Source organism: Hyaena hyaena, unplaced genomic scaffold, assembly GCF_003009895.1.
Source record: "Hyaena hyaena isolate Hyena2069 unplaced genomic scaffold, ASM300989v1 scaffold_30, whole genome shotgun sequence".
NCBI lineage: Eukaryota > Metazoa > Chordata > Mammalia > Carnivora > Hyaenidae > Hyaena > Hyaena hyaena.
Genome location: NW_024080662.1, coordinates 5,471,392 through 5,483,075, shown reverse-complemented (window position 1 = coordinate 5,483,075; position 11,684 = coordinate 5,471,392). Strand labels below are relative to the sequence as shown.

Below are 11,684 nucleotides of genomic sequence, written 5' to 3'. Positions count from 1 at the left end.
CCACATCAGCTCCTAGGGGGCCTGTTTCACCTGCTCCTAACTGGCTGACAGACACCCCAAACCTTCCCCGGGCCCCCTGTGTGCTGGGCACGACAGCAGCCCGGCTCCTCCCCATGACTCTGCTGTCACGTGGAAAGCCCCGCAGGTCTGGTACGTGCCTGCTGTAGCCTTGGCCTTCACTCCTTCCCCAAAGGGCGAGGCACTGTCAGGGGAAGAATCAGGCGCAGGCTGGGCAGCACATGGGAACAGAAGGGAGCGCTGCAGACACCCCACAGGCCGGGCTCCTGCATCAGGGGAAGCTCGGGGGGGCCCTGGTCTGACAGCTGGGACCCTGGGTTCCAGGCAGGGAAAGCCTGAGGGGACAGGAGAGTCAGTGGCGGCAGGGCATGTATCTCCGACACTCGGTGCAGCGTTGTGACATTTATGTGTTCCCCGACCAGCCACGCTTTAAAAACACACCAGAGACCGTGGAAAATTGGGTTTCCTCTACATTTATTGCAACTGCTAAATGATTAACAACATTCACAACTTCTTAGATTAAAAAAAAAGAAAGAGAAAACAAAACAAAAAACCAAAAACTTCCATTTTGCAACATCACAAATGTCTTCTAGGTTTTACCAAGGACCAAAAAACGCTAAAATTCTCTATATGATTTCCAGTGATGGAAACAAGCCAGAGACAGTAAGCACCCAAAGTGGCGAGTTAGCACTTTCCGGATGCCTGTCGTCCTCATGGAAGAGACCCTGGAACTAGAATGACAGAAAAGACACTGTGACTTTGACAAGGCTATGCAACCGCACACCACACTCGCACGCACGCTTCCCGTGAGGAGACTTCGCCAGAGGGAGCAAGGGCGAGCACGGAGGGCCGGTGCTGGTCCCTGGCCCACAGCTGGCACAGGGACAGGCCATCAGGCTCCGCCCCAGCTCCTGTGACATCACACGCACAGGAAAAGCATCGCCTGAGTGCTCAGAGGACTTTCCAGGATCAAGAAGTAGGTGTTCCCTTTGATGTGTGCCAAAGGCTCACGGGGTCAGCTCGAAGTGGGATGTCCCCGGAAGGAAGGGAGGCAGGAGGCTGAGGGACAGGGCTCATACCCTGGTAATTCCTAAAGCATTTTACTCACAAACACAAGCAGAGAAAGCCAAGAACGAATATACAAGCACAAAGTGAATATGATGGTCAGAGCTATCTATGCTGGAGAGAAAGAGCTAGAACCTATTTGGAGAGTACATGCCATGCTCAGGGCTGATGGGCACTCTGTGAAAGGCCATAGAGGACAGAAGCCCTGTTCTCAGAGTTCCATCCATGTGCCCAACACACAGCCAATATGGAAGGCTACTGGAAGGATCAGGAAAGAAAAGAGATGAACTCCACAGCTGTGGTTCCCCCACACCACGCCACCCGCGCAGGCAGCTTCACCTCTGCTGAGGCATTTCCAGCATCTCCCTGGCCATAAAGATCTGCCGGTTGCCCTTGCAACAGAAACAACCAGAAGCAAGCAGAGCCTGGAAGAGATACAGCACAGGCCTGTGATGGTGGGTGTGAGCCCGACAAGACGAGCCAGAGAGCAAGCTGGGACCACAGTCGGGGCCTGTGGCTTTAAGAAAGTGAAGACTGGCCAACACAGTAACTCATTGCTGTGTCCCCCAAGCTTGTAGTGTCAGCAGGATCCCCAGCTTCCCAGGTTTTAGCACGTATTTAAAACTTCAACACTGCTGCTTTATGAGGAAGGGCTGAGATTGCCACAGCCGAGAGCTTTGCATGGAGCTGCAAGGAGCCGAGCGCCGGGAGGCGATAGAAGGGCGGCAATCACGCGCCTGGAAATAGCAAACAGCTGCGGAGCCCGCCCCAGGAGGATGCTTTCTGCTCCGTACAAAGGCCCGAGAAAACGATTCTTTACCCTGCTGCACATGCCAAAAATGAAATGTCCTGAAGAGTTTACACTCCCAGCCCTTTGTAGGAGAGACTCCATATGCGATTAAAAAAAAAAAGCACACTGCAGTTGGTGTGCCCTGTGAATCTGGGCAAGTGTCATCCCTGTAATGACTGCTCCCCACTGAATACGGCTCTATTATCCTGTGGCTAAACTTCCACCAAGTCTCTGGGGACGCACTTAAGAGCCCAGACTCCGTAAATAACGCCTTCGTCGAATCAAGTATCTCCACTTGTTCCCCGGAGCTTTGGTGCTACCGCCGGCAGGCTGCGCTATGCTCCCAGGGAGGACTTCGCTGATGTTGGCTTCAGTCGCCCATTTGCAGTCTGTAAACCACGTGAAGACACTCCGTCACTGGTCTGACACCAAGTGTGCTGACAGAGCACTTCTGGAGAGAGTCCCCTGGGGCGGGAAGCCTGACGGGGCTGGCTCTGGAGCGCCATCGGAGGACAGCACCGGCCGCTGAGGGGGGACCGGGAAAGACCTGCAAGGCACTGGCTGCCACACGCACTTAGAAGAAGGGGCGAAAGCAAAAGCAGATAGGGAATGGTGCACTCGTTTTCTGTTGAAGAAGAAGAAGAGAAGCCAGCGGAACCTCCGCACGGGACCTGCAGAGACGCTGTTTCTTGTGAACACACCAAACCTACTTGGGCACTGGCTCCAGGGCAGGTCCGGGGCAGAGGTGGCGCGCTAAGAGTAAGTGCTGCTTCAAGCCTGATCTTTCTCACCAATGGTTTCATCTATTCAGGGAGAGAACGATTTTGTTCAAAACGGAGTTGGAAATTATGGGTGGGGAAGGTAGCTAAAAAGAGAACAGAAAGAAGGGGATATTTATATGGACCCAAGGCCCTTGAGAACAAAAGGATTTGAAGATGCTCAGAAAGGTATGTGGCAAAGCCACTGTCCTCGGCAGTGCCCGCTTCCAGATCGCCCTTACATGTGCAAGACCCAAGGCCATTTCCGCGGCGGCCTACTTCCCCGGGATGGCCACATGCAGTCGTGCCCGGGAGCCCTGCACCAAGGCCGCTGTCGAGCCACGCGGCCATGCTCGGTGAGCGTGGGGCTCGCTCCTTCAACCAAACCTGGAAAGTGAGAGGTGGGACACATCCACATCTAAACACTCTTTGTTACCCTCATAGAATTTTTTTGTTGTTGTTGCGTATGTGTGTGGTTCGACGTTTGGTTTTGGGGAACGGGGAGCTCGGATTTTTCTGGAGAAATCGTCTCTACGTAGCAGGATGTCAGCTTAGGCAGAAAGCCCCACGCACCAGCTCACACACATACCTATTTGTTGGCCCGTTTGTGTCTGTACATCTGCATCATCCTCTGACGGAACACGTCAAATGTGTCTTCCTTGCGCTCCTGCCCGTCGGCACCTAACCCCTCCCCTTCCGAGGCAGTTCCCCTAGGAGCAAAATGGAGAGTTAGCCACGCCTGGGCACAAAGCCTGGCCACCAGGAAACTGGAAGCGGCACAAGCGGTCAGAATGGGATGGAAGCAGGCGGGACACACAACAGTGACAGCAAAGGAAAGGGAAAGTGAAGACACGATTCATAATGCGGAACACGGGGTACTCACCTGTGTAGGTGTGGGGACCTTCTGAGGAACATGCTCAGAAGCCCCTGATTAGAGCAGAAAGCCTCTCCCAGCAGGTGCTAAGCTCAGTTTTAAATGAAATGCCTGCTGGATTTCAGCGGGGCCTCACAAACTCCGGGCCGAGTTCTCCCCGGCTAGCCTGCTTAAGGGTTCCAGGAAATGGGAAAGTGGTTCTTATTGTTCCTACCTAGAATTACCACTCAGCCTTTATGACAATAATGAATGTGGCTGAAATGCCAGGGGCCAAGAAGTCATTTAAATAGTCTGTGCAAGTGCAGCAAGGGGCCTGTGGGAACAGCTGCATATGTAAATGATCTGCTTCTCATCTCATCTGAAGACTCTCTTTGCGAGGAAAAAAAAAACCCTGCCAGCTTTAAGCCATGTTTCACATGAGGGGAGCCAAGAAATCAGGCTGCAGATCAAAGGACTCAGGACCAGGATCCCAAAGAAAGCTGCTTCTCCCAAGCACGCTGCCCATCCCCACCCCGGGCCCCAGTGCCTGCTGCGTACACGCTGACGGGCTCCCTGATGCCCTTCCCACAGGAGCCCAGGCCGTGGCCCTCCTTCCAGCCCATCTTCTGCAGCATCTGGAAGCCCAGGTTCTTGTCAGTTAGCTTCTGCTGGGCGAAGTCGAAGTCCTTGGGTTTCTGAGGAAAGAGAAGAGTATGGCAAGCGGGCTGCGGCAACACCACTGAGGTGCACAGAGAGCTGCAGGGGAGGCCTCCTCAGGGCCTGCTGCCACCCCAAGCAGCAATGGAGTTTGCAGACCCTGCTGCACACCAGGTTAATCTGCATTTCCTTTCACTCTCGGGGTACCTCTGAACCAAAGGTAGGTGCGACTGTGCCACTTGACAGATGTGCAAATGGAGACTCAGGAGATAAGATGCCAAGATTAAGTGGCCAGGCTGAGCCTGAACCTGGCTGCCACCTCACCAGGTTGTGCCCTCACCCAGGCCACCTGATGGGCAGCCAGGTGCCAGCGCAAATTCAAACTGAACACATCAATTAGGACCCTGAGCTGTGGGCTCAGAAAAGCCCCTCCTCCCTGCTGTAACTGGCGTTACACCGACACCTCACCTGGCCACTGAGACTGACCGTGCACTTGCGACCGGTGTCTACCACTTGGCCTTTCCTCACCAGCCAACACCATCAGAGACCACACCTGGTTCCTGGCTCACCTCCCCGACCTCTGAAGACCTGGGATATCCCACATACATCCCAGATGACCTCGCTCAGCCTTACCTGCCCCCACACGTGTCCACCCAGCTGTCTGGAGGGCAGCGCATCTCCTTCAGATGAGCTGTCCCCCACAGGGCTCTCCATTTCACTCAGTGGCAGCTCCATCCTCCTAACTGCTGGGCAGACAGCCATGGAGGTGGGCTCTGGGGTGTGGCTGTTCCACACGCCATCCGTCAGCAAGTCTCACCAACTGTGTCTTCACCTTCCTGGCCCCTGGCTCCTACCAGCTCCCCAACCACAGGCTACTCTCGGCACAGCAGCCACCGTGGCCATGTCTTCCACCCAAACTGCCACCACAGGTCCCCAGGGCCTCCCCCAGAGAAGAAGCCACATTGCTGACTTCTGTCTACTGGCCTATGTGACCTGGGGACTCACCACCTCTACTTCCTCACCTCCCCACCCCCATCTGGGTGCCACAGAGGGCTGCCTGTTGATGTAAGACCAACCCAGGGCCTCTTCCAGGCCTCCTTGAATAAATGGCACCCCCAACCTCACATTATTCCCCATCTCCCTTCGACCTGCTTCTCCGTACCCATAGCACACAGGCCACAAGAGCCCCACACATTCCTGTCACTGCTGACCCTGCTGCTGCAGCCTCTCGTTGGGTAGATGGGGCCTGGCGCATAGGAAGTGTCCATCAGTTAATACACAAGCATACACACACTCCCTGGGCTTATGATTGAATTAGCATGCTCTTTAACCACAATTAGAGTCCACTAAGTCTGAACTTAAGGGCCAGGACATTACTTTGTTCACCTGTCCAACACTGCACGAATCAGACCTCACCTATTTGTTAAATAAACTAATTACTACCCTCCTGTGCTTTGCACAAAGCAAAAACAGTTCCAAGAAATCCCTCAGGACAAAGGCTGTGTGTTGTGCTTCATACATTAGGTCCGCCTGAAGCATGAGTGTACCTTAGTTACAAGTCACAGTGCCCTTTGAAACGCTGACAAATTCTGACTATGTCATGCATGAGAACTGTCACGCTCACCTTCTTTTTGGACACGGGACGACCCCGAGGTCTGTCATAAGCGATGCGAACTGGCTCATGAACTGGAAGACATAAAGAACAAATACATACACATACATGTACTTTTTCCAAATTACTCAGAAAATGAGGGTGCTACATTTAGGCTAATATAACCCCTTTGCCGACAGAAGGTAGCTACGACCTAGACCCCAAAGTCAGCTGTGCCTCTCACTAGGATGCCTCTGAGGAATAGTGACCCATGACCAGACAGCAGAATTCGGCCCAACTGAAGGCTGCCTCTGTGGGGAGGAGTCTACTTAACAGACGACTCCCTGACTCCCCGTGTTTATGATGAAGGGCTCAATGCACAGATCGTTTTCCGTGACTTCAGGAACATGCTCTGTTTCAACAAAGAAACTATTTGCAACCTTGTGCCCTCCTAGTGTCTCTGCGACTGTTCCACTGATGAAGAGTTAAAGTCCACATAGAGCTTCCAGTAAAAACCAACCAACCATGCTTCTCACACAGAGCACCGAATCACATCGTATCATTATTTTTGATGAAAGGGAATCAGCAGGTCTGGTTTTTTTCTCATCAACCACCCAAGGAAATGAGAGCTTCCAAAATAGAAAGAGCTCCCTCCACTTCTCCCCCATGAAGGACGTACAAGGCATTCAGATGGGCTGCCGCCACCAGCAGTATGCTCTGAAGGACGTAAGAGTAGGGCAGAACGGCGGGCCATCCGTGGTAACGCCAACATTCCCAAACACAAACCACAGGACCGTTCCGTTAGCAGGAGAAGCTGAACTGATGCCCCTGGGGGTGAGTGTGAGCGTCTCAACAAGGAGCACACAGGTGACACAAGATGGGGCACCGTTCACTACATCCACCTCACACGCAGGGACCGCAGTGCCAGCCCCGTGTGTGAGGCACAGCCTGGGCCTAGCTGTGTGGAGACACCTGGTGGGGCGGGAGGCACAAGGAATAACCTGGGCCACGGCCACACCATCAAAAGGCTACTCGTGATGCCGTTCTGGCTAATGACAGTCTAGAAAAGGCAGAACCACGAGGCCAGAAAATGGGGAGGAGACCACAGGGAAACACAGAGACGTTTCTGGAGAAAGGCTCCAGCTCCACTGAACTGGAGAAGTTCATGGCTGTACACATTTGGCAAAAGTCCACAAGCTGTCCCCTTAAAAAGGATGCATTTTATTGCTATTAAATAGAAGCTCGAGAACCTTCCCCATGGGAAAGGAAATGACCTCCCACGGCCAAGGCAGCAGAGCGCATGACTCCCACTAGCCACTGCCTGAGACCAGCCCCACCTGTGTCTGTTTCATCATTACTAAGCAGGCATTACTGCCGCGGGCCATCCAGGGGCTCAGAAGGCTGGGCACTCCCCACGGTCAAGGGCAGGAAAGAGCGGAGATGACCCAAGCCCTTGCCCTCCACAGCCAGGGCTCCCTCATCGGACTGTGAGCACTAATGGAAGCACCAAGCAGCACCTAACACTGACACACCGCTGCTGCACTAACACAGCAGCGTGTCCTCAGGGTGCTGACCTTACACCAGCTGGCAACGTGAGCCTCACAGGAACATTCTAGGGTGGTGTGCAAAACCGCCAGAATTATTCTAGGTTAAAAACACAAGACCAAACAACCCCATGCTCTGTTGGCCCTGGGGGCATCTGGGGAGGGAACATCCAGATCAGCAGGTGTAATCAGAGGCAGGAAGGATGACAGGGACCAGCTTGGTTGTCCTGTGGCTGAGCCTGGGCTGAGGGCCAGTAAATTCTTCCAAGCAATCGGGGGACATCACCCAGTCTCCACAACTTTTCACGGTCCACGACTGAGCACCACAGTTCCTCCTCAGGTGCTAAACAGAAGCTCCACACTAGGGGGGCCGTGATGACGGCCAGGCACTCACCTTTGGGCTCCTGGATGAGACACAGCCTCTTGGGAGCCGGAATCATGCCGACCTTCAGGGACTTGCTGCTGACCCTCTTTCGGGGAAAGCAGGCGCCCGAGGAGGACTGTGATGGGGCAGGCGCCCCAGCCGGGCCATCTTCAGCCGCTTCGTTCGGGAGCCCATCAGCGGGGGGGCTGCCCTCAGACTTGTCAGCCCCTCCTGCTGGCCTGGAGGCCCCTCTAGGAGCGGAGGCCTCTTCACCCCCCTCCTCCTCGTCCTCCTCATCCTCCTCCTCGTCCTCCTCCTCGTCCTCATCCTCGGGCATCCCCTCCGGGCTCTCGAGCCCCGCCTCCTGCTGAGGGGGATCGGCCTCAAACTCTTCTTCCCCTTCCATGGGGTCACGGGGGCTCTCCTGAGAATCAGCACTCTCACCAGCGTGGAGGTTCAGTGGAGATGATGTAAAACAAATCGATGGGCATAGTTCAAATACTTTCTTTCGATAGAATTTGAAGGCTGAACTGTTTTGGTCATGGAGAAACCTGGAGTAAGGATAAAACATGCTGGTTAGTCAGAGGGTCCCCTGGACGTTCGCATTTACTGCAACTGTCCAGGGGAGATCCGACAAAGCTGGGAGTGGGACCAAAGAGCAGGTACCCCGACCTCTTCACACCAGCTCCAGTGGATGGTGCGGCGTCACAATGAGACAGAAAGTCTGAGAAATATTAGTAATTAACAAAGGAGCCAGAATATAGGAAGCCTGCCTGACTGCTTTTCAGGGGAAGAGGGTGGAGGAACAAGGTTTAAGGGAAATGACCAGAGAATGTGCTGGAAAAAGCTCCAGTACTGCCACCACAGATCCAACCTGGCCCTCACCTCATCCCTTTCTAGTCTGTCACCAGCCACTCTGGGCCTCCGCGTGCTCACTGTGACTGCCTGGTTCCTTTCACACTGCCAGGTAGGAGGCAGAGAAGGGGGCATCACTTCTGCCTCTTGTTTTACAGCGAAGCTGAGTGAATGTGGTGGCGGTAACGCCTCTCTGCACTTCAGAGTCCTGCGGCCACCGTGACCTGGGGTTGTGGCCAGTGTGAGAAACTGAAGACACGCCCGAAGACACGAAATATACTTGGGCCCAAGGAAATAAGCCCTTGTTCTTGGCTGGGACAACTCAACCTCATGACGTTGTTGATTCTTTCCTAATTAATAGATTAATGCATAATCCTATCCTGATAAAAGCATCATTTTTTTCTGGATTTGAACACGATTCTAGACTTCATAGTTAAAAATAAATATGTAAAGGTATCCGGGAGAACTCTGAACAAATCAATGAGGGGTTCTAGCCCTACCAGATATTATAAGGTGTATTAAAACAGTATGGTACTAGTCCTTGAACACATGGACAGAGCCACTGAGAGAAAGGCCAGAAACAAGGCATCTGATGAAGCTGATGTCTCAAACCAGTGCAAAGATGACGATATTTTCAACAAATGGTATCAGGACAACCGCGGAGCTTTTCAGAAAAATATTTAAACTGGATCCATGTAGCACCCTTTGCTCTGGAATAACCCCACACAGACAGGGGATCTGAACATAAAACTGAAGCCATACAAGTGCTAGAGAAAAATACATAAATGTCTTTATAACCCGTGTGTAGGGAGAGGCTTTCTATGCCTCAGTATCCAGCTGCAACAGAAGAAAGATGAAACACTTCTGCATTGCCGAACAAAGCATAAGCAAAAGGAAAGATAAACATCAAACTAAGAAGGAAACATATACAACTATTTAAATAGGTAAGAGATCTTAAAAACTGAGAAAGGAGAGGCACTTGGCTAGCTCAGTAGCCAACAGGACATGGGACTCTTGATCTCAGGGTTGTGAGTTCGAGCCTCACATCGGGTGTAGAAATAAATGTTTTTAAAAAGACTTTATTTTTAAGTAATCTCTACACTCAATGTGGGGCTCGAACACACAAACCTGAGCTCAAGAGCTGCATGTCCTTCCTACTGAGCCAGTCAGGTGCCCCACAAAAGACTGCTAGGATGAGAAAACAAGTCACAGACCTGGAGCAAATATCTGCAAATCATACCTGATAAAAGACTCGTATAAAGAACATACAACGAAGCCTCCAAACTGATTAATAAGTAAATCAACGACCCAATCAAGGATGGACCACAGACCCAAGTGGGACACTTGCATAGAGAGAGCACAACTGGAAACACTCAGCACCACCACTCCTTGGAGAAATGAGAACCACAAAGTGACGCCGCCTCCCTGCACTGGGACACTGACATGGCAAAGACTGATGCCAGCACGTGCTGATGAGGACCAGGAGGAACCAGAACTCTCGTCCTGGCTGCTAAAAATGCAAAATGGTTGCAACCGCTTGGAAATGCAGCTTGGCAGTTTCTTCAAAGGTTAACCGTGGACCTACCATAGAGCCAGCCTTTCCTCTCCTCGGTATTTACTGGAGAGAAATAAAGACCTTATAGACAAATTCTCACAGCAGCCTTATTTGTAATCGTCCCAGACTGGAAAAGTCTTAATGTCATCAACAGGCAAATGGGTAAATAACGGGTCCAGCCACACAACAGGACACACTCAGCAACAAAGAGGAGTGAACTGGGGTTACGTGCGACAAACACGGTTGAATCCAAGTAATCATGCTGAGTAAGGCGCCAGACAAAAAGCAAGAACAAGCTGCACTGACACAAAATTCTAAAAAATGCAAGCTATTTAACAACAACAAAGCTGTTTTTTAAGGACAATCTTTTTCTTTTAAGGAGCAAATGAATAGTTTACAAAAAGATACACAAAAGAAAGACATTTAAGTTTATGAAAAGATGTTCATGGCACAAAAACAGACACTCAGATCAATGGAATAGAACAGAAAACCCAAAAATGGATCCACAATTATGGCCAACTAACCTTTGACAAAGCAAGAAACAGTATCCAGTGGAATAAAGACAATCTCTTCAGCAAATGGTGCTAGGAAAACCGGACAGTGATGTGCAGAAAAATGAACCTGGACCACATACTTACATCATACACAAAAATAAGCTCAAAATGGATGAAAGACCTAAACGTAAGACAGGATCATCTGTCTTACATCAAAATCCTAGAGGAGAAAGCAGGCAAAAACCTCTTTGACCTTGGCCGCAGCAATTTCTTACTCAACACACCTCCAGAGGCAAGGGAAACAAAAGCAAAGATGAACTATTGGGACCTCATCAACATAAAAAGCTTCTGCACAGTGAAGGAAACAATCAACAAAACTAAAAGGCAACCGATGGAAGGGGAGAAGATATTTGCAAATAACCTATTAGATAAAGGGTCCGTATCCAAAATCTATGAAGAACTTATCAAACTTAACACCCAGAAAAACAAATAATCCACTGAAAAAATAGGCAAAAGTCATGAATGGACATTTCTCCAAAGAAGATACCAGATGGCTAACAGACACATGAAAAAATGCCCAATATCACTCATCATCAGGGAAATACAAATCAAAACCACCATGAGATACCACCTCACACCATGGCTAAAATTAGCAACTCAGGCAACAGATGTTGGCAAGAATGTGGAGAAAGAGGATCTCTCTTGCACTGCTGGTGGGAATGCAAACTGGTGCAGCCCCTCCAGAAAACAATATGGAGGTTCTTCAAAAAAAGAAAAATAAAACTACCCTACCACCCAGCAACTGCACTAGGGATTTATCCAAGGGATGAAACTGCACTAAGGATTTGTCCAAGGGATGCAGGTGTGCTGTTTTGAAGGGGCACATGCAATGTTTATAGCACCGCTATCGGCAATAGCCAAAGTATGGCAAAAGCCCAAATGTCCACTGACAGATGAACAGATAAAGAAGAGGTGGTACATGTATACGATGGAGTATTACTCAGCAATCAGAAAGAGTGAAATCTTGCCATTTACAACTATGTGGATGGCACTAGAGAGTATTTGCTAAGCGAAATTAGTCAGTCAAAGAAAGACAAATATCATGACTTCACTCATATGAGGAATTTAAAATACAAAACA

The 11,684-nt window shown here is 50.8% G+C and overlaps 1 protein-coding gene across 4 annotated transcripts in view; it reads right to left on the bottom strand.

Annotated features, from left to right (window-relative positions):
- Positions 1-470: 470 nt before the first annotated feature.
- The window catches only part of SUGP2 (SURP and G-patch domain containing 2), a 30,734-nt gene continuing 19,520 nt past the window's right edge, over positions 471-11,684 (bottom strand). For 2 of the 4 annotated variants that reach the window (XM_039228042.1, XM_039228043.1), the window contains exons 7-11: positions 7,671-8,191; positions 5,766-5,827; positions 4,043-4,179; positions 3,221-3,341; positions 471-749 (exon numbers count right to left, since the gene is read on the bottom strand). In XM_039228042.1, coding sequence (XP_039083973.1) covers positions 3,221-3,341; positions 4,043-4,179; positions 5,766-5,827; positions 7,671-8,191 — 841 coding nt within the window. In that variant the 3' untranslated portion in view covers positions 471-749. Of the gene's footprint in view, positions 3,019-3,220; positions 3,342-4,042; positions 4,180-5,765; positions 5,828-7,670; positions 8,192-11,684 lie in introns of all 4 variants that reach the window. The other 2 variants (XM_039228044.1, XM_039228045.1) reach the window with 2 other exon arrangements.